Here is a 23372-nt window from a genome sequence, read left to right as displayed (position 1 = left end):
ACATGGCATTTATGAATGAAAACATCTATCCATTAAACACATATGTTCACTTATTAGAGAATGTTTTCCCATAGAAAACACAAAGTGAGCATTGTCTGTTTTGTCATAGGTTGCACATATACCATACATTTAAACCATAACCCCCCCCCCGAAACCTGTTGTTTGTTAAGGGTACTGGGGGTTATAGCTCTGTGAAGAGTAAACTACAGCTCCCTTTATTCTTTGGGAGGGGGAGTACCTTAAATGTGCGGGGTATATGCAGACACAAACTCCCTAGTTGATAGAAGAGTTCTCCTTTTGAGGTTTGCTTATTTATTAACTAAAATATTTATATACTGCTGTATCACAAAAATACATAGCAACAGTTTATACCTACCTACCTATCTACACCCCCGCCAAACTTTTTATCATAAAAAGTTAAGAACAAGTTAAAAGCAAAAAGAAGTTAAAATCAAGCACCAATAGACCATTGTGGGAAGGCTGCTGGTCTGAATATACCTAGGATAGAATAGACAAGTATAGAAGAGCTGCTTCTCGCCTCTTGAATTCCCCTCCCTTGTAGATTAAATCTAAACATTTTAAAGCAGTTTTATAACTTGAGCTGTTTATTATTCAGGGTGTTTTCTGATGAATTGGGTTCAAACTTGGGAAAGTGTTTTAATACTTATTGGGTTACTTTTATTTCATTTCACTGAATTACTTTTTAGGCACAGTTTTTCATCACAAGAAGAGCTCTGGTAGATCAGACCCAATATCAAACCAGTCCAATATCCTGGCTCGTACAGCAGCCAGCCATGCCTTCAGGACACCTACAAGCCAGAAGCAGTGTCCGGTGTAAGGCAGAGCCACTGCGCTAGCTTCTCGCCAGGTGGGTCACCATTGCCTACTGAGAGATGGGTGAGGTGGTGGGTTGTCCAGTGCATTTGCTTCCTGCTGATTCCCCTGCTGCCTCACCCCTCTCCCTTCTGGTAAGCAACAGGCCCCCACCTGCCAGGAACCTAGCATAGAGGCTTAGCCCCACCTGGCAAAAGCTATACGCCTTCAAGAGATTATTTTCGCATCTGTTGTGGGACACCTGAATATTGTAGAACACGAGTGAGCAGTACTTAGATCAGAAGCTACTGATAGATCTTGGGGTGATTTGCAGGGTTTCTTATTTATTTTGACTTCATAAAATGTATTTACTGCTTGATTGTTATAACAAACGAATTACACAAACTGGTTTACAAAAACAATAAATGAGTAACAATCAAGACATTCAACAAAATTAAACCAGCAACAAATTAACTAGCTGTTGTTTCCCTTTTATTATAGGTCCTTTGATATTAATGTTAGCTCTTAATGTCGCTGCCATATAGGACATCAGGCCAAACGGGAAGGCCTAGCATGTTGAACTAGGCCCGGGGGTGAGATTCCCCATAACTGCCTCATACAGGCAAGATTCGGGTAGGTAGGCATGTTGGTATGCCACAGTCTAAATAAATAAAAATTAAAAAATTGTCCAGTAACACCTTAGAGACCAGCTAAGTTTGTTCTGGGTATAAACTTTCATGTGCATGCACACTTCTTCAGATACACTGAAACAGAAGTCACCAGACCCTTATATATAGTGGGACAGTGGGATGGGGGTTTTCTCAGAAGGGTAGGAGGAGATGGGTGATTGACTCAATGGGTATGGCAAACCTGTTGACTATTGTTAATGACCGCAATTAGTCCTACAGGAAAAAGCAAGGGACCAAAAATATCTTTAGCATATGTAATGAGACAAGAATCCAGTATCTCTATTCAGACCAGGTCTGAATAGCTTATACCCAAAAGCTTATACCCAGAACAAACTTAGCTGGTCTCTAAGGTGCTACTGGACAATTTTTATTTATTCACACAGGCAAAAAAGAGAGGCCCCCACATTCAAGAATCCCTGCTTGGCTGTCTGGGTTCAGGACCTGCTGTGGGCTTGAACCCTGACAAGCACCATGCTCAGCTGACCAGCATGTGTTGACTAAAGAGGAGATTTGGAACTGAACTGTTTTCTCAGGACTCAGGGCAAAGCAGGGAGAATAAATAATTAGGCAATAAGATGTGACAGGCTGCACACTGCTGTGGTATTATTGGCCTCCTCAGGCAAAGTTCTGAGGCATAAATCCAGCATATATGTCACTTCAGCTAGCTGAGAAGAACGATAATCTCCCAAAGAATGTCTTTTTTCAGGTGTGCCTGAGCTAATAGGAAACAACAGTGATGACCTTAGAACAAACCCCGCGATGCACTGCGGCACCTCATGGACAGTCATTCACTTGGGCCGTGCCAAAGTAACAGGGCAGCATTGCTTTACCCTTTAGTGTAAATAGCTGAAATCTTATTACAGTCATATGTGACAGAGACTTCAGGTGTAATATCCTTAGTGTTCTCTGGTTCAAGTAATTGCTGTGATGGCTAAATAAAAACCCAAGACTACAGTGAATCTGAGTCAACTATTCACAGTTTCACAAACAGTGGTCAGCCAAAATTGGCAGCTGCCACAACTCTCTATATTTCCTGACATACAAAGGCTTGTCTCTGACTTGCTGAGCTTTGGAGACATTCACAGTATCCGAGATGCAAATTATAGCTTTAGTCCCCCTAACTTGAGCCCCCTGCAATCTTTTTTCTTTTCTTTTTTTGGTAGGAGGTGAAGGTTTAAAACTTCCTTCTCCCTGTGATTCCCCTTGTGCTGCTCAGCTGAATGGACTTTCAAGAAGGAAGGAAGGAGAGTAGGAGAAAGGAGGAAGGAAAGTTTTTTTGGGGGGAGCTGCATCCCTTCTTAACTGATCTGTGGGAGAGTATGCTATGGGCCATGTGTGAATAAGCAGTGGGTCAGAAGCAAGTCAGGGAGTGCAGATTGCAAACTGCTGAATTAGGGATAGGGGGAAAGCATGTTCCATGGAGACTATGCATACTGACTGGAGAATGTGCACATTGCCCGAAAAATACACAAAAGCAGTTGAGATATGCATATTCATGAAGGCCTGTTGGAGATTATGCATACTGGCCAGAGAATGTACAGAATTCAGTCAAGATCTGCGCATTCCCTAAAGCCTGTTGGGAATTATGGATAATGGTTGTGAGAATGTACAAAAATCCTTCCCCTCCCCATATGTAGGAGAAGAAAAGATCTCATTCAGTGTAAATAATATGTACAACTCTAAATAAAAAGAAATGTATATCATGTAAATACTATTACCAATATAAATATAGCATAAATACAATTACCAATAAGTTATTTTCTAATAATGTTCCTATGCTACGTAGGTGACTATCTTCTTGTGCCTTATGGTGCACATACATGACACACATTCCTCAATCTAGTTTTATCATATTTACCAGCTCTCAGATCCCCAAAATTAAATCTTTTATGCTAGGAGTTCTTTTTTCCAGTGGGAACATTTCCATATTTTCTAATAACCTTTTTTTTTTACATAAGCAAACAATTTAACAAGTGGATTTGTAAGTAAATCATAATTTAAGCAGTGGGTCTCTAAGTAAATTGTATCTGGTTATAACATTAATTTAGTTTCTTACAAACCCCCAAATGGACCTGATTTGGGGGCTGATGCCCTCCCATTTCATCACTATTTTCCCTTTATGTTTTAAACATCCGGCCCTCAAATACATTATTTGTCTTAATCAGCCCATTACTATACCTACTGATAGATTGTCTAACAAAGATGTATCTCCTATTTCCTCATTGTAACAAACTATTAAAAATGGTGACTCAATTTTCTCTTGTATACTTGTTCTCAACATTGACCATATTCTTTGACTTTTATCAGTTCTTTGTGTATAAATACTATTTTTTCTTGCATGCAGAATAAGTACCGTATTTTTTGCTCTATAAGACGCACCAGACCACAAGACGCACCTAGTTTTTGGAGGAGGAAAACAATAAAAAAAATATTCTGAATCTCAGAAGCCAGAACAGCAAGAGGGATCACTGCACAGTGAAAGCAGCAATCCCTCTTGCTGTTCTGGCTTCTGGGATAGCTGCACAGCCTGCATTCGCTCCACAAGATGCACACACATTTCCCCTTACTTTTTAGGAGGGAAAAAGTGAGTCTTATAGAGCAAAAATACGGTAGTTTTCTTAAATCTATGCACTACAGTGGTACCTCAGGTTACATACACTTCAGGTTACATACGCTTCAGGTTACAGACTCTGCTAACCCAGAAATAGTGCTTTAGGTTAAGAACTTTGCTTCAGGATGAGAACAGAAATCGGGCTCCGGCGGCGCAGTGGCAGCAGGAGGCCCCATTAGCTAAAGTTAAGCACAGTTAAAGTTAAGCTTCAGGTTAAGCACAGTTTCAGGTTAAGTAAGGACCTCCGGAACAAATTAAGTACTTAACCTGAGGTACCACTGTAAATACAAATAAAACAGGATTCTCCAGGGAATCCTTCCTTGATATCAAGGTAAAGGTAAAAGGTAAAGGACCCCTGGACGGTTAAGTCCAGTCAAAGGCAGCTATGGGGTTGCGGCACTCATCTTGCTTTCAGGCCGAGGGAGCCAGTGTTTGTCCACAGACAGCTTTCTGGGTCATGTGGCCAGCATGACTAAACCGCTTCTGGCGCATGAAGGACCGTGACAGAAGCCAGAGTGCATGGAAACGCCGTTTATCTTTCTGCCGCAGCGGTACCTGTTTATCTACTTGCACTGGTGTGCTTTTGAACTGCTAGGTTGGCAGGAGCTGGGGCAGAGCAATGGAAGCTCACCCCGTTGTGTGGATTCGAACTGCTGATCTTATGATCAGCAAGCCCAAGAGGCTCAGTGGTTTAGACCACAGTGCCACCCACTCCTTTATATACCAAGGTAGCATTCATAAGACACTCTCATTTTACCTCCACAACAAGTTAGGCTGAGAGATGGTGCAAACCTAGTCACAAAGTGAGCTTCATGACTGGACAAGGATTTGAACCCTATATATATATATATATATATGCACCATAGTGGATTTTATGTAGATCTTTATAACACAGTTATATCTCAGGATAAAGTTCAGATGTTATTTGGAAAGGGGGGGGGGTGTGTGTGATTAAAAATGAAAAGGGGAAAGAGGGCTTGGAAAGTGGATTGTTTCCCAGGATCAAGTGAAAGTCATCTGGAGTCCCATATGTGAACAACAGAGTAGAATCAGACCCTCAAATGCTAACCTTTGTCCCCCCCCCTTTAAAACTAGACTCAATAAAAGGCCATGATGAAAGGAGGGAAATTAAGATAAGAATGATACATGACCAAAAACAAAACAAATTTAAATAGGGCTTTCATCTTTCCTGTGATTTAACAATCAAAAACCTGGGTCCTGGTGAGCGATAACTCCTTCAGATAAGGAATATGGGATGTGAAAGAACTTTGGAAGGTATTAATACCCCCCAATCTTTCCCTGCCCTTGTCTGCTAATAGTATTTTTTATTTTTATTTTCTGGCAGCTGCCTCCACTCCAAATGTTTTCCCAATAACTGTCAGCATCTTTCTCACACATAGGCTGGACGCCAGCTGCTGAGGAGTTAAAGAGGGACATTATTCATCCAGAAGATAAGCAAATCCACGACGAGAGTAACCCCCCCCTGCCCCAAGCAGCTGTTTAATAGCAGCAACTGGAGAAGAGACGGCTAAAGGCTGAGAAAAAGAGAGAACTTTCTATCCCCCCCCCCGCCACTTTTTAAAGAAATCATGGTGATGGTGACAGATTAAGTCAAAGTAATTTGTATAACTGCATAATTTCTAGACCTTATATATATCAATCTGTCTGGGATGCTTATAGCCAGATCCCATGAGCCACCCTATTGTCAAGAGTTTTAACATGGGATGAAACGGCTGCTGTGTCATGACTAGCAATATAGCACTCACATTTATCCAGAAAAGAACATTTCAAGGCGGGTAAAGGTATTTGTACACTACCAATAGTTATCATTGTCAGGTGCAATGTAGATGCGAGGCTGCTGAAGAAATCCTGGTCTTCTGACAAGTAATATTTCAGTTACATTGGCACCTAATTTGTTTGCTGCCTCACGGTGTTGGTGATGCCATTTAAAGCCCCCAAACACTTTGGGACTCGGATAAATGAAAGATCATATGTTCCCACATGAACCTACCTGCATTCTATAGTCACCCGAACAGGCCCTCTTACCTCTTCCTGCCACTCCATGATGGCAAGACATAGTTAGTGGTTTATTGTAAATGCACAGTTACCTCCAGGTTCAATCCTCCCTAGTGTAATCATAATCCCTGTTTTAGTGCTATGTCTGAACCTGGGATTGTGGTATGTTTTGTTCCAGGTTTAGTCTAGGCTTCTGACCATGATATGTCTGAGCAAAACAAACCATGGTTTCTGATTTGGACATTACAAAACTGGTCATTTGAAATCAACATCTACATTTTTCCCTTCCACACTTCTTCAGCTTCAGGCCACGTGCATCTCTCATCTCTTCCATCTTTGTTCTGGCTTTTGTCTCATTCCCTCATTTCCCTGAGTTAATCCATCCCTCCTTTTCAAACCTACACCATCTCCTGTTTCCCTTGGCCTGCTGCCTTCTCACGAAGCTACTGATTTATGCTTCCAGACAGGGTTGAGAAGGCTTCAGTGTTGCATGATCTACTTTGCTTTAGTTATTTGCTAGAGCCCCAAGACCCACCAACTAGAGCCAGTTGCACAACACATACACTTAGAATGAAAGAATGCTGAGCCCAGGAATTTGTTTTGTGTAACCATTTGGGATGAAGCCCACAAGCCTTCCACCCAAAAATGCACTCCTAGTTACCTCCCCCCTCAACATTCTCACCCTTTAGGCTGGTATTTGATGGCAGGTGTCTTCTGCAACATGCGATCGACAGCATAATAGTTTGTTTGTAGAGGATCCATTCTGCTTCATTACTTATTCTGCAATGTTTCCCCAGTGCTACTCCATGATTGCTACCCATAGGTGTTATAATGCATCCAAAGTGCACAATGATGGAGGGGCACATAATGCAACAAAATGTGACAATAATAAACTGGAATATTTGTTACAGAATTCCACAGAAGTCACAGGATGTGCACTAATTGGAATTCAAGAACTGTGAGTGCTTTAAAACTTTTGCAGGAACAAACAGTATTGAGAGCGGGACTGCGAATGTCTACTCCAATAGCATCACAAGCACAAATCACAATGAACGTGCAATCAAAAGGATACCTTTTTGATTTCAGCAATATAACTGGTGACAATTGTGTTAAATGGGAATGCAAAATCCTTGCTGATCAACTTTAAATCACTCAAAGATCTACAAGTAGATCCTATTCTGCCTTCTGCCCACCATAGGCTCATGTTACTCTCCCTTCCCACGCACCACCCCTCCTTCCTTATGGCTCCAATTTGCTCTGCTCCTCCTAGGATATTATCAGCAGTTCAGCCAATGGCAGCCAGAGAATGTCTTCTGCTCCTCCCCTCTCTTTTTCAGTCACTTCCATCAGAAAAGCTCTATAGTGTGTTTCAGTACAGAGTAATACAATCTGGGCTAACACTGTGCAAAATGTGGATTTGTTTTCTGTTTTTATACACAGCCCTGTTGGAAATATAGACACATGCCATGAAAAAGGAAGGTAACTTCCTTTAATATAGCAGGTTTCCCAAGCATGCAGAGTAAAAGAAGGCAGTGAATACAGTTTTATTCCATGTATTTTATTAATGTGGACTGTTTCAATAATTGTTTTAACTATCACTATTTATGTATTACTGTTGCATTTGCTTGTCTTATCGTCCTAATAATCTTGTGAGCTGCCATGAGTACATTTTCTTGGCAGGAAGGTGTGGTAGAAAGCCTGGCAATAAATATTTTTTTTAAACATCATGAAGTTGTCATAAGGCCGTGTATATTCAGGCCACAGACAATCTGGAATTCCTGTGCAACAGGTCACAACTGTGTCAACATTACACACTAGGACTGGCCAACCAGAATCGATAGGAAAGTCACTTTTAATTAAAGGATGAATAGATTTATACCAAGGAAACAGAACAACCCTTGACCTCTCCATAGTTCTGACAGGGGAATTTTAGCCAACCACCATTTTAAGAATGAACGTATTTATACAAAAGCATTGAAATACAAACAGAGACCACAGCATTAAACTACTCCCTCCTGGCACTAAGAATCCCTTTAGGGGATTTGCTCTTCTCCAGGGCTTGACTCATTGCCCTCTCAGCTTTTGTTATCTCCTCTTGATCAGGCAGGAAAACTTGGTTCTTTATACCAAGCCAGGCCACTGGTCCAACTAGCTCAGCATTATTTACACTGATGGACTGTAGTTCTCAAGGTTTCAGGTGGAGGTCTCTCCCAACCCTACCTGGAGATGCCAAAGATTGAACCTGGGACCTTCTACACTAAGCTACCACTAAGATATACAGTATTGATCTACAATGACTACTACTCTTGTGTTTGATCTGTATCTTGGTTTCCATTATCTGTACCTTTATTGAAAAAGGCTAGACATCACCTTGCCAACAAAGGTCCGTATCGTTAAAGCCATGGTTTCCCCAGTAGTGATGTATGGAAGTGAGAGCTGGACCATAAAGAAGGCTGATCGCCGAAGAATGGATGCTTTTGAATTATGGTGCTGGAGGAGACTCTTGAGAGTCCCATGGACTGCAAAAAGATCAAACCTATCCATTCTTAAGGAAATCAGCCCTGGGTGCTCACTGGAAGGACAGATCGTGAAGCTGAGGCTCCAATACTTTGGCCACCTCATGAGAAGAGAAGACTCCCTGGAAAAGACCCTGATGTTGGGAAAGGTGGAGGGCACAAGGAGAAGGGGACGACAGAGGACGAGATGGTTGGACAGTGTTCTTGAAGCTACGAACATGAGTTTGACCAAACTGCGAGAAGCAGTGGAAGATAGGAGTGCCTGGCGTGCTCTGGTCCATGGGGGTCACGACTAAACGTCTAAACAACCACAACAACATAGAGCCCCATAGGTGGTTCTCTAGATCAATCATTGTGGTATATCCATTATGGTATATCTGGGCTTTACTAAATGCATTATACTAAATGGTGGTCCCCACAGCAGCAGAGATTTAGCTTAAAATGGTACTGAAGTTAGCTGCTAACTTATAAATATAGGGTAACTGACAGTTGTGCAAGGAATAAATTAACCAAGAGATCACCGACAGAACTTTATCAAATCCTCATACTCAGGGCCGGATTTAGATTTGATGAGGCCCTAAGCTACTGAAGGTAATGGGGCCCTTTATAGGTCCAGCTGTCCTTTGTCAACAACAAATTGTTGCTGTTTTTGTGTTGAATATATGGTATATGGTAATTTATGAGCAAATGAGCAAACCAGTGATATTTTAGGGAGCTGGCTAGCATGCGGGGCCCATTACTTACATCATAGAAGCCTGCACAGTGCAAAACATTGTTGCTGTGTGTAGGTTTTATTTTATTTGTTTATTTTATTTTATTTGTTTTTTAGCTTATATTTTGGAAATTTACATCCAGTTTTCCCCCCTTTAATTTTTTTGGGGGCCCCCAAGATAGTGAGACCCTAAGCTATAGCTTGTTTAGCTTCTAAGTAAATCCGGCACTGCTCATACTATATTTTTGGCCTGAAATAATAATAATACAATATCGAATTCAGTGTTTCTATCTTTTGGCTGATAGGTACAAGTTTATTTTTACACAAAGGTTTAAAAGGGGGCTTGTGTGAAGGGCAGTGTTTTCAGGTCATTTTCAATTCCAGTTGTCCACACATGCGGGCAGCTTCAGCCCATAATACCCCAACGGGCATCAACCTAATAGATGTACAAACAGGACGTGTTCAAAGTTAAAAGCATCTTCAAGTTATATTTTACGATGAATATTATGTAAGGTATGACAGATGCCTGCCTGCTCTTGACTTGCCTAGGACTCTGGACAATGAGAGGTAGGAGTTCAGTCTGGAACATTGGACGGAAATCTGTTTCCTGCCTCCGCACAGATTAATTTGAAGGCTATGGGAATGCTTTCTTTTTTTCTGAATGAAGTTATAGAGGAGGATAAATTAGGGATCCTTTCCAACAGACCCATTAAAAGCATGCTTTCATGCTGACACTGGAAAGCGTGTGAATCTCTTTTCACTCCCCCACCCAGTATCTTCTAAATTGCTCCAAGGGTGGTAACACAAGACGGTTGTGCTGCGTTTCCCAAGGGCCAAACTGGCACATGTGTTGAACAAATGCTGAGTGTTTGCAGCAGTATGTCAGAGCAGATATATGTCAAAACACATGCCTTGGGCCACATATGCAAGAATGTCATCCTGAGCACACCTACGTGCTCATTAACAGCCAGACCCACAACACTACTAAGGTGAAGCAATTGGAGTTCAACTTTTTCTACCTCAGTGTGTCCAATGGGTCTGAACTGGGTTAAATTTTGGATTCTGGACTGGGCTGCTACGCTCCACAACACACACATCACCCCCCCCCCATGTGCTGTCAGACAGAGAAAGTTGTATACAGCCCCTTGTAATTTCTGTGAGGAGGTTTATCACTTGTTCAGGACGGAGAAAATAAAATAACCCCAGAGGGAACAAGGAGATGTGAAGTGGGAGGTTATTGGTTTGTGGATTTTTTGCTCTTGTTTTTATTATGCATTTTGTGTTTTTATCCTGTATTTTTATGTTATGAACCAACCTGAGATATATGGATGAAGGGTGGTATACAAATTTTAGGAAGAAGAAGAGGAAGAGGAAGAGGAAGAGGGAGAGGGAGAGGGAGGAGGAGGAGGAGGAGGAGGAGGAGGAGGAGGAGGAGGAGGAGGAGGAGAAGAAGAAGAAGAAGAAGAAGAAGAAGAAGAAGAAGAAGAAGAAGAAGAAGAAGAAGAAGAAGAAATATAAGGGATGAGTTGAGTAGGACGAGTACAAATTCTAACCCACCCCCCTCTCAGCTAAGGGTCTAGGAATTCAGACAAGAAAAAAGACAACTGTATCTAAAATGAACAGACTGAGAAAAATTAAATGAGTTCAGCAGCTAGCATTGCTGTGCACACCCAGACATCAATAAGTTTTTGTGTCTCAGGAAAAGAATAGTTGCTCTGTATCCCTGGATGTACTGTAACACAAAAATTCATCCATATGTACTTTTCCTTTGCTATGTTTTTCCCATTCTCGTTGCATTACAATGCATGCCTGTAAAAAGCAGGCACAACCCTGAGGAAATTGCTTTCATGCTAATCAAAATTGTGGTTTAGACTCCTGTAATTTGAATAGAATTGTGCCTTGTGAACATCATTCATGGTCCCAACTCCCCATCAACACCCACAGCCTCTTCTTCCCCTGCACATTCCCAGGGAGTTTGCTCACATAGAGATGCTTGTGTTTGCATTTTGTGTTGTAAAAAAATAAATAAAATGTAATTGTTATCCTGCTAGAATCACAGAGACTGAAACTTTATACCAAGTTGGACCAGCAGTCAATCTTGCTCACTACTCTTTACAGTGACTGGCCGGGCAGTCATGGTTTCAGAGAGGTGCAAAAGCCCTACCTGGAAGTATCAGGGTTTGAACCTGAGACCTTTGCATGTGATCCACAACTGAAACCAGTGGCGTAGCGTGGGGGGTGCAGGGGGGGCTGGCCGCACCGGGCGCAACATCTGGGGTTAGGGCAAATCCACAGGTTAGGGGGCGCAAATCCACAGGTTAGGGGGCGCAAATCCACGGGTTAGGGGGCGCAAATTACTTGCCTTGCCCCGGGTACTGACAACCCACGCTACGCCACTGACTGAAACACATGCTTTCTTAAAGCAGGCACTTGAGATCATATAGCGTTGAAGTGGTTTCATTTTGCAAGAATCCTTTTAAAATACTGGTTCACAAAAGGAATGGCCATAAAATGCAAGGGACAATCCACTTATACACTTTATAAGTTTATACATACAAATGTACTTCTACATTTTTTTGACCCAGGGAATGAGAATGGGGTGGGCTAAGGTAAGATGGCAATGCATTTTGGATACTTGCGGATAGAATTTTCTAGCAGTATGGACACTGCTCCACTTTTCCAAGATCCAGATTACTATGAAAAACTGCTTCCAAAAGAATCCCTTTCATCAATTAACAAATACACAAACCAAATCAGCCCTTGCTTTCCTGCAGTCCTGACTTTGAATAAACTTCACATTCCATCAGGCTGGTCAGCCCATAACAGGTTGCTCATAATTATCCATCCCAGATAGTAAGAAAAACACAGAGGGTGGAATTCAGTTTTGGACTATTACAAATGCTCCATGGGTCATGGAAGGTGTGCAGAGGGACGGGGGAAGCTCTGTTGCACAAGCAGAAGTCCTTGTGCAGGGCTTCCACTGATGTGGTTTATTAGGTGAATCCCACCCAGATTGGTTTTTTAAAACAGCAACAAGATTGAGATTAATTGTAAAGGGGGAAAAGTTAATTTCAATCACCTGACCACTTTGGTGCCATTCCTTATGACTTGCATGTCCACCATACAGCCAGTGCCTACATATGAAGCCAAGTTCAGTTCTGAAAACTCTGCCTAGAGTAGAAAAATAAAAATAAATGAGATTATTTGATAACAGCAGAAAACACATGAAATAAAACTGACCTATTCCTGGATTTCACTTTCAAACGGAATGTTTGTCTTAACAAGATTTCTACCAGGTAGCAGCATATTTAATTACCAGTAGTAGTGATTTGTTTGGCAAATGTAAACTGTTTATGGTACAACATTAATGAAACATGATTTATAACCCTGGGTTAGGAATACTGTAATTGTAAATAAAGGCAGATTTAAGAGTGGCCAGAACCAAATCCCAAGAGGACATCATCTGACTTGGACTTAAATGCCTATTTGGAAACATTCAAGCAGGCCATAGTAGAAAATTAGAATGCGCTAAGGGGGAACTGAGGGACGCAGGTGGTGCTGTGGGTTAAAGCCTCAGCACCTAGGACTTGCCGATCGAAAGGTCGGCGGTTCGAATCCCTGCGGCGGGGTGCGCTCCTGTCGTTCGGTCCCAGCGCCTGCCAACCTAGCAGTTCGAAAGCACCTTCGGGTGCAAGTAGATAAATAGGGACCGCTTACTAGCGGGAAGGTAAACGGTGTTCCGTGTGCTGCGCTGGCTCGCCAGATGCAGCTTGTCACGCTGGCCACGTGACCCGGAAGTGTCTGCGGACAGCACTGGCTCCCGGCCTATAGAGTGAGATGAGCGCACAACCCTAGAGTCTGTCAAGACTGGCCCGTACGGGCAGGGGTACCTTTACCTTTACCTTTAAGGGGGAACTGAGATGTTATAAGAATTAAGAAGGCAAACATGTTAATACATTTCAGAATTGTTCTGGGGTGTCTTGAGAAGGTGTCTGTGGATGCACCTTTGCATTAATACTTAATGCACTCTGACAAGAAAACAGGTGGGAAGTGATGTTTTTTGCAGAAGTGTTAAATTGTTCAGACGTTTTCTTCTAAAATATTCTACTATTTTTGCTTTTTTAATAAAACTTAAACAGCAGCAACTTTCTCCCCTCAGAAAGGCCATGTTTTCACCTGCAGCAAGCAAAGTATGAAAATCTGCAGCGTGATTCAGCAGGCACCTGGAAAAACACTCCAGGCCTTGATGAATAAACTACCATAACAGAAAACCAAATCAAATCTGATGTAAGCCAGCTCAAAATGCTTCCTTAATTTCAACTGCCTCCTAGCTGAAATGCTCAGGCACCTGCAAAACAAGTACTGAGTTGCGTGCCTGAGCCAATTTTTGACAGATTTTCATTGCCCACTAACCTGTTCCACTCGGATTTCAAATTCCCCATTCACCTTCTTCCCTTGAAAATATTTAGACCTATGGAGAAAACAAGAGAGAGAGGGGGGGGGGGAGAGAGAGAGAGAGAGAGGGAGGGAGAGAGAGAGAGAGAGGGAGAGAGAGTGTGTTAAATAGATATAAATGATGCTTTTGACTGCTTTTTTGTGCTGCTGTTTTTTCCTTGATGTTGAAAAACATGACCCTCAACTTTGGAGCCAATTCAGACATAGAGGTGGGTCCAGACTAAAGTACAATCCTAACTATGCCTATTCAGAAGTAGGAATGGACAAATCTGTCAGTATCTGTTCTCCAAGTTTCTCATTGTCCCAATCTTAAATTCAGAAATTCACCTTTCTGCAAAAAGTTGACTAAATAAAAATCCTCATGAAAACGCAACTTTCTCCTAGTAAACATTTTTGTATGCAGTTTTGACTAATATACATATTTTGGCAAACCTTTCCTCCTAATATAATCCATTTCTGTATGTTATTTGCAAACTGAATCGATTCCCCCACATCCCTATGTAGAATTCAATGGGGCTTACTTCCAGATATGTGAGGTTAGGACTGCAGTCTCAGTCAGGCTTAGAGGGGTCCTGTGGAAATCAATGGGACTTAAGTCAGCTGTTATTTCAATGGGTCTCTGAGCACGGGTAAGTCCATGTCATATTTTGCAATCACAAAGTGATTTTTCAAAAATGATTCTCTGTGAATGGATGGGCATAAAAAAGGCAGCACGCATTTACAATATCTGTGTTCGGGGCTGATTGTTTTTGGCTTTAAGAATTCTTTCTGTGGAGGGGAAACATGTTTGTAGTTATCTATCCTGTTTCATGAGGGACCGCCAAAGATAATAACAATTCCTGAAGAGGAAGCATATCAGTAAATAAACTAGTATTACAATTGATCGTTTTCCTCTATATTTTTCCAGGGCCTGACCTCTTGGGTCTACCCACCCTGCTTCCCGCCCCCCCACTCCGCCCTTCTGCAGAGCCAGATTCATCCCAGCCACAAAATGTTGGCTGCCACTCTCCCAGATCCTCCTTAAGGGCTTTTGTATAACATGCAGCAACAATTTTGCTTTACACATTATTCAAATTAGTGCATTGTTGGCCTGTCCCCTGTTACTAAGGCCAGACAGCATGCCAGAGATACACGCAAGAGGGTATCCGTTTGTTGCAACAGCATGGAAATGCTTATTACAGGCTTGTTTTCAATGGAAACCATCCATATGAACTTTGGGAACAGGTTAACTTGAAAGCCACATGAGATCCATAAATCAGGCCATGTTTCCTGACGGTCAGCCCAGGTTCACTCACGGGTCCCAGCAAACCTTGCCGTGTTTCCTCTACAACTGTACCTGTTTTCTCATTATGGCTGACATCCACGAACCATTTTAGCAGGTGTTCAGTCCTATAAATCCACTTTAGTTGTAAAGGGTGCACAGAATGCTGTGCACTGCCACAGCTAAAGCAGCTCTTTTCCTGGAGCTATGCCATCTGCAACTGCAAACACTTAATTATAAGATATTCAGCCTTCCTTTGAGCCAGCCTTCCTTTAAGCCTGTGGTACCCAACATGGTGTCTTCCAGATGGTTGGTGCAGTCAACAGGTGTTAATCAGGGTAGTCAACACAGTGCAGTCCAAGCCAGCATTCCCAAATGGTCAGGGACGACGGGAGTCTAACAACACCTGAAGAGCACCACATTGGCTATCCTTGCTCTAAGCAATCACAGACTTTTCTCCAGTCACCTATGAACCATTGTCACGTTTCTGGCCTGTCAGAAGCAGGCCAACACCATTTTGAACCACCTTTCTGGTGGTTCAAGAGAAAGGCAGAACCATAGGCAATTGATCTTCTCAATAATGTTTTATCTTAAGTGTTTGGTTTCATTTTGACATCATTTTATGTTTCCCATCTCTCACAAACAGGCATATACACCCAGGATACCACCTTGGTCTTTTAAACAACAGGCAAAGAGTCTGGAGCAAACACCAGCAATCACTGAGAATGCACTCCTAGTCCTGCTTATATGTTAAATTTACCCTCCCTATGCTCATTCCTAATCTCTGCCACTTCCATGAAGGCATTTTATTTGTTCATATATCAGAATTTGTATAACTGCTTAGTTGCAGGAATGTGTAAGGGGGGAGTATATAAAATAGAAACTATACACTAAAAATTGATTTTTTTTTGTTATTCATATAAATAAATACATAAATGAAATCTGCAGTTAAAATACACATTATAAAATAAAATTGCAAGTCAAAATACATATCCGCTTTACATGTCTGGATAGGCTTGTTAAACAAAAATGTTTTTAGCAGGCACCAAAAACAGTACAGTGAAGGTTCAATTCACCTTTCTGCAGCAGATTGGTTTCAACACACACACACACACACACACACACACACACACACACACACACACACACATATATATCTTGGTCCTCCAACTAGGCAATAACTCCAGCCAGGAAAAAAACTCCACTTGGGATACAAATCGGGGCAGTGAGGGGTGTGCATTGGCACAAGTGCCAAGGACTAGAAAGAAAGGTCTGGGGGTTCACATTTGGCCCCTGAGGTTCCCCACCCCTGCCCTAATGGGAAACCTGCATGCAGGACCTGAGTACAACAGCACCATATTGTGGTGTGGGGCATGTTGAGCACAGCCCTGCTATCAAGTCATGTGGTGTTAACCACATGGAGATGGATTCTCTGAACAAGGCTGCCATTGTGGTTAGAAGAGTTAATGTGCAACTAATCCATATTTAAGTGCTCCTGAATATATGTCCTAAAGATATTTAAAAACATAATGGTGTTAAACTCGAATTCTTGATCACACCAGCTGTGTAAAAGTTGAAGCATACTAAATTTATAACTAATGGAAACCAACTCTACATCTACCCCCAGGGACCTATTTACTCGATTTAATACTCATGTCTTTATTTGGTATTGTTCTTACAATTTTGCTACTTTGTGGTGTGTTTTGCAAATGTTCGTTTTTTGATTTAGGAAGTAAGATTTGTTGTATGATAGAATAACAAATGAGCTGATTTGTGGTATCAACATTTAAATGGTTTGTAAGACTGTAAGAAATTCAGATTTAGAGTAGACCCAGCAATATCAGTGGCACATGTCAGTGGGCTTACTGTGAACATGCCTATGTCTGGATCCAATTCTCTTTTCAAAGATAGTATTTTAGAATTTTTGGGGCAGAACATCTGCCACTTTGCTTAATAATACACTATGAATCTAGGCCTTGTCTGCTGAGGGCACAAGACAAAGCCCCTTCGCTGAACCTAAATGGGTCTGGAACTGGTCAGTGCTTGGAAAGGAGACCACCTGCAAACCCCATGTACAGTAAACTGACTTGGGTTCCATGATATACATAAGGAGTATTAATGTACGAAATAAAAAACCCCAATTGCTTGCTTAGTGTAAAATGAGTGTATCTATTTTCATCTGTCAAAAGTTGGAAAGTATGTCACTGGGCCATTCCAAACAAGAATCTATAGGGTTAAACACAGTACATTTAAGGAGACTCTGCTAAAGTAATTAAGGCTACCAAATTTGACTCGCATGACTGTATTTATAACCTAGGAGGGAATATTTTCCAGACCCCTTATGTCTATTTTTGCATCAATGCTAATCCTTCAAATTTCTTGGTCACCTTTCTGCCAGGAGGACTGGATCCCCAAGGTGCTTTAAGTATACACTACAAAAATATAAATACAAGTGGCAGCAGCAGACCTGTGAAACACTACACAGTTATGTGAGAAGTGTTATTTATCATGTTGCTTTGACAGCCTTACCTGAACTCTCTGCCACAATTGGATGACGTCCAGGGTTTTCATTCATATCCAACCCCCCTGTGCAGCTGTCATTTGCTGTAATCCTGCATACAGCTCACTCTGTGCAGGATTGCAGCCAGTTTGTTTTTATTTATGTTGTAATAAGGGAGCATGAGCTACTAAGGGCATTTCACACATGGGGCTTAAATTGGCTTTATTTTAAATCTGCTCCTGATGTGCTTAAAAACCTGGCCAGCCACAGCATACATTGAATTTCACATCTGAATTCTCCCCCATGTTAACATTATTTGTAAGTGATGTTAATAGTATAAAAGAAGCTCAAATCCACTGTGTATGAAAAATGGCAAGAGAACCAAGTCTTCCTGTTGACTGTTTCAAAGGAAGTCCAGAAAGGGTTGCTGCTGCTGGAATCTTGTGGGTCAGAACACTGGTATACATTAAGTATTTACAAGGCATCATGTAGTAATGTGGTATAACTCAGGATTCCCCCAACATGTATCACAGATATTAGTGTACAATTAGTAAATTTCACCTGCCATATGATTCTTCAATTTCCTAGCGTTGCATGATCTTTTTGCATCTCTGCACAGTCAAATTTGCACGTAACTATTATGGGAAGGAAATGTGTTTTGTTTGCATGTTCTCTCTCTCCTCTGTTTAAAACAATCAAAATGTGGATATGTGGGATGTGTAGCTGTTAACCCTTTAGAAAATCTTCCAAAACTAATGAGGGGCGGCAGCATTTGTATTCTTCATCACAATAGGGCTTGAAGATCCTCCCTCCTTCCCACCCACCCCCTTTAATGGAAATTTTTTTTAGGTGTTACACCTAAGCAAGAATCTCCAAATTTGCCTTGAATTTTGGTTTCACTGGAATTCAGAGGCAACCTAAGGATGCATAAGCACCCTACCTTACCCACGGGAATTTTGCAATATTTATTTCAGTGTTTCTATTTTCTGATTTTAACTATTAAAAGTAACTTAAGGGAGATATCAAATGTTTTGCCCAAGGTGGCTTACCTTCTGATAGCATGGCACCATCAGGAGTTGGGGAACAGTGAAGAAGCTGTGATTTTTCACTGTGTACCAACACACTTGCTCATTCATGCAAAACTATAGTTTGATTTAGTGTCCCATGAAAACCAGGCCACCATGCAGAAAGTATTATTGCACCTCACACTGGAACCACATTATAAAGTATAAACTGAGGAAATCATCCAGCCAAAGTTAAGCATTTTTTAGTCCCACTGATTTTAACCTTTTGATTTGAAAATGATACAATGTGAAAGCCATTATGTTGTGGCTTATATTAAGCAAATCAGCTGGTGACTGTGGAATAATCTGAACATCATTTAGACAAAACACTGCTTTTGTTTTGAAGATTGGTGGAGTAGCTGATCAATGCATGCAAAATATTTATTTTCTGTAATATGTCGTGTCTCAAAATGTGGTATCAATAGAGACAGTGCTCTCTCTCTCTCTCTCTCTCCCAAAACTGAAGAAGCACAGCCTTTTATTGCTGCTGAAAGGGTTAACAATATATAGCCCTACTTTGTATTTGAGAAATTCACTCCAGCAAGAGCATGATTTTACTTAGAAGTGATTTGGGCAAGGAAGTTGCCAGAGGTGGGACGTTTTCCTCCTGGATGAGGTCATGTGTTCAGATTTGGCTGGCTTACAGTAACATGGAGTTCTGCCACTCCGTTTCCTCATGTCCTCATACTGTGAATAAATACACTGCTATAGTCTTCTCTCCACCCACCAGCCAATCCTTTCCCATGTTTGTGGACTCTGCATTTCCACAGGTGTCCTTGGGAAGTTAAACAGTTTTCAAAAATGCACATCCCTGAGGGAGAAAAGCAAGGAATTTTCTGCAGTATCAGCTAGATACACCAGCCTTCTAGGTAGTTAAACTACTTTGTTTTGACAAGCAGGAAGAGAAGACTAAATGAACAATCTGGCTAGGCTGCCCCACCTGTCACCCAAAAGTGCACTCGGACTGTACGCACCACAGTATGAACAAACATCCTCTTCTTTCTGTCACAAGCAGAAAAGGATCTTTCCCAAAATTCTACCTAAACAAACAGAAGCACACGCATACACACAAGTCAAGTCCCCATTTTTCTGGCACATGGTGTATCCCTCTTCCTGAGCCAAGCACTCCACAGAGCTCCTAAAACTAGGTTATTCTTTATTTAAGGAGTGCCACAAGCTCCCTGCCACAAATCTATTTCCAATCAGGAACATAGCACAAACTGCCTTGAAACTAAAGCACTAATCACCTCACTTCCCAGGACTCATGTGCACCCAGGGCAGCACACCAGCTTTATATTTCAGTACAAACTGCTTCCGAATATCCCTTGCATCTCAGAAATGACTAGCTGCTACACAGCCCAATGGGATACCATTGGAGGAATAAAGAAGAAGAAAAGGCTCCATCTGCACTGTACAATTAAAGCAGTATCTTACTTCTCTAAGCAGTCATGGCTTCCCCCAAAGAATCCTGGGGACTGCATCCCTAACAAAACTAATTCCAAAGATTCTTTTGGAAAAGCCATGATTTTTAAGGCAGTATGCTACTGCTTTAAATGTATAGTGCAGGTGGTGCTTAAATCTCCTGGCATTTGGAATTAGTTGCATAGGATTACAAAAAAGCCTGAAATCTAGTTTGTTGTTACATGGCTGAGAAAAGGGGTGCAATGGCACACATATTGAGGATGCATTTAAATGCTCTGATGATGGGGATGCTGCAGTAATATTGGATGCTATAAGTAGAAGGCTTCAGCAGGGGGTTGGACTACTGTAGATGAGCCTTCCAACTCTGTTGATTATACAAAAGAAGCATGGGGAAATGGCTGGAAAGTTGTACAGTTCAAGACTATTGCCCTCCAGTCCAATCACAGATGTTCTGACCCGATTAAAGTTTGAGCACATGACTTACATGTGCAAAGAAGCTCATCTGGTCATGCTTCCTGCTGATTCATTTCTGAACCGACCACATGGCTAGCAGGTTGTTATGAATATACTACTCAAGATTGGGTCATCATAATGACCCCTGGAGACGCATGTGTAGCTCCTGTTGAAGGACTGGGCCCTGGATGCATAGATTCAGTTTCATGGTTGTCACTTTGATCTTGACTAGTTTGATTGCCTGTTGTATCCCTCTTGGGGGGGGGGGGAATGAACTGTACCCTAGATTATTAAAAGCTGAGCATTTGACTGGTGCACAGGCAGAACCAGGTACATGTGCACAACTTTTGGAATAAAGCCTTTTGCTGCATATCCATATCTGGAGCCAAGGCTCTTTATATCTTGTTATTTAAATAAAGCTTTTTTTTGGGGGGGTGTCCCCAGGAAGTGGAACTCTGAACATTGACAGGTCCAGATGTGTGGTTCTGACATCATTCTTTCTGTGCTGTCAGATACAGGTTGAAAAAACTTCTGGTCTGGATGCAACAAACTATTGAAATGTGTGAATGTTTGCATGTTCTGGGCAGACTATCAACCATGAAGAAAAGCTGTGAATGAAATGTTTACTCTAGAAAAAACAATGGAGCCGGAGATGGGGGGCATTCCATTCTTTAGTTTCCTCCAGGACTAAAAGTCACAAGCAGGAATGCCAATGACTTCTTGCTTGTGGCTAAAGAAGACTGTGGAATTAGTTCTGCATGGGTGGCAACAGGCACGGAGGTCCATAGAGAGAAAAAGTGAGTTTAGGTTTTAATTTGCAATACTGAATCACTAAATACACCCTGTACTCTAATTACTTTCAACCATTGCCAAACCCAGTCAGAATCCTGAACACTATAGTGTCATATTTCTATAATACATGAATTGTACAGCTCTGTCTGGAGTTCCTCAGGAGAAGCAGTGATGAGATTCTGACATCTAGCGTTCCTCTGTTGCCATTACAGGAGGCATAAAATTCACACAGAAGCAGGTTAGTAGAGAAAACAGCAGGGTGGTATTGGACCCCACCCCCATTACAGAAAAAGAAGGGAAATCAATCCTACTTTATTTAACAACATTTATATACCACCTGACAGTAATAAAACACAAATCCCATCAGCCCCAGCCCCCATGGTCAGTGCTCATGGATGATGGAAGTTGTAGTCTAACAAATATCTGGAATTCATTGTGTCTGCCTCTGTAAGAAAGTATGGGTACTTACCAATCAGTGTGCGGATCGTCAATTACCAATAGGATTTGGGGTTTCTGCTGGACTACAGGGGTAGGGCTTGCTGTGTGCTCCATGAGCCCCGCAGCTGCTTGCGTGGTCTGCTTCATGGCACTGGAGATGGAACTAAAGATGCTGGTACCAGAAGAAACAGAAGCAGGTTGCTGTACAGGCTGCTGCCTCCTCTCTGTTGCTGGGGAAACAGGATTGCTGGTGGAATTATCGGGACGCTGAAGGTCCATCATGTAACCATTTGGCAAGTTGGCCACAAAACTACTATCTGAGAGGCGCCTTCGCAGGAAATTCATTGTGGCTGTTTCCCGAATACCCAGGTAAGACAAAACAACACAGTGGAAGAGTCTAAAGAGCCTTTGGAGTTCTTGCTGCCTTGTTGGAAGAGATGTTCTGTCACTAGTTGTACAGTGGGCAGAAGGACACTTGCTTTCCCCAAGGTAGTTTTACCTGTAAAAAACCCACAAAAAACCCGCAGTAAAACACAGCTCATTTGAATGGATCCCTATCCATAACCAATTCATGAAAAACTACTATAATGCCAGGCAGGCCACAAAAGCACGATGCTGATGGAGTCCAACATGTTTGTGGGAGCAGCTGGGCAGCCCTAGCCCTGAGACTATACATAGTTGTCCATGATATTTCTATGACAGCTTGATAGTTTACGAATCACTCTAGAGATGTCGCAAGGGGCATCAAAAGCCCAACCTTGAAACGAGAAAGGATTGTCAGCGCTGGCACTGCACATCATGTCCCTTTGTTTGAAAAAGAGACCCTTTGGATATTAAAACTGTGATTTATAATTTTGAATTTCACAATGCTATTCTTTCTGGCAATGGGAACAATCACATGGCTTGTCGCCTGACCATGGCAGAGTCTTATCATGGCAACTCCATGGGTTGCAAAGGCCTTTTGTGACGCCTGCTTATCAGGGGAGCCAGAGGCAGCTCAGCAAAAGCCTGCAATTCTGCGGAAATAAATCCAGTGCTAATCCTTGGAAATTACAGAAGCCATCTCCATCTTCAAAGTCTTCCTGTGCAACATATTACTTATTTCCCCCTTCCCCTGCAGTAAAGGCCTTTCAAGTGAAAGCCTGCCTTTGCACATTCTTGACACAAACACCTCCGCCATCATTAAGATTAAGTCTGAGCATAAATGTCACAGGCATTCCTCCTCTATCAAAGATTCAAATGAAGGCGGGTGACGTCAGTGCAAACTAAGGGCACAGATAAAATAAAAAATACAGATTTACTGAATCTGGCTCTTTTTTTTTTTTTTGAAGCCCTGAAAATAATGGGGTTCTTTTGTTCGTCTATTTCTCTCCCCCACTTTTCTGTAGTCTAGTTCTGGGATCTAATGAGAGATGGGCAAATCTATCAGTCTCAGCTTCTCTCAGCTTCTCATTTTTTCTGCCTTAAATTCAGTTTCTCAACATTAGTGGTTTATTTGTTTTTTTATAAAATGGTTCTTGTGGAAATGCATCAGCATTTTAGTGTACACTTCTAATATACATGTTTGTATGAAATTTTCCCCAATATACACATTTTTGCAAAGAAAAGTACAGATTTCAAAGGCTGGCTG

At 41.8% G+C, this 23372-nt stretch overlaps 1 protein-coding gene across 3 annotated transcripts in view; it reads right to left on the bottom strand.

Annotated features, from left to right (window-relative positions):
- The window catches only part of SYN3 (synapsin III), a 173442-nt gene that overhangs the window by 130493 nt on the left and 19577 nt on the right, over positions 1 to 23372 (bottom strand). For 2 of the 3 annotated variants that reach the window (XM_028747496.2, XM_028747495.2), the window contains exons 2-5: positions 21774 to 22241; positions 14334 to 14384; positions 13771 to 13828; positions 12437 to 12528 (exon numbers count right to left, since the gene is read on the bottom strand). In XM_028747496.2, the coding sequence (XP_028603329.2) occupies positions 12437 to 12528; positions 13771 to 13828; positions 14334 to 14384; positions 21774 to 22087 (515 nt within the window). In that variant the 5' untranslated portion in view covers positions 22088 to 22241. The remainder of the gene's footprint in view (positions 1 to 12436; positions 12529 to 13770; positions 13829 to 14333; positions 14385 to 21773; positions 22242 to 23372) is intronic. The other variant, XM_028747497.2, reaches the window with a different exon arrangement.

Source organism: Podarcis muralis, chromosome 10, assembly GCF_964188315.1.
Source record: "Podarcis muralis chromosome 10, rPodMur119.hap1.1, whole genome shotgun sequence".
Classification (NCBI taxonomy): Eukaryota; Metazoa; Chordata; class Lepidosauria; order Squamata; family Lacertidae; genus Podarcis; species Podarcis muralis.
This window is presented reverse-complemented; position numbering and strand designations above follow the sequence as displayed.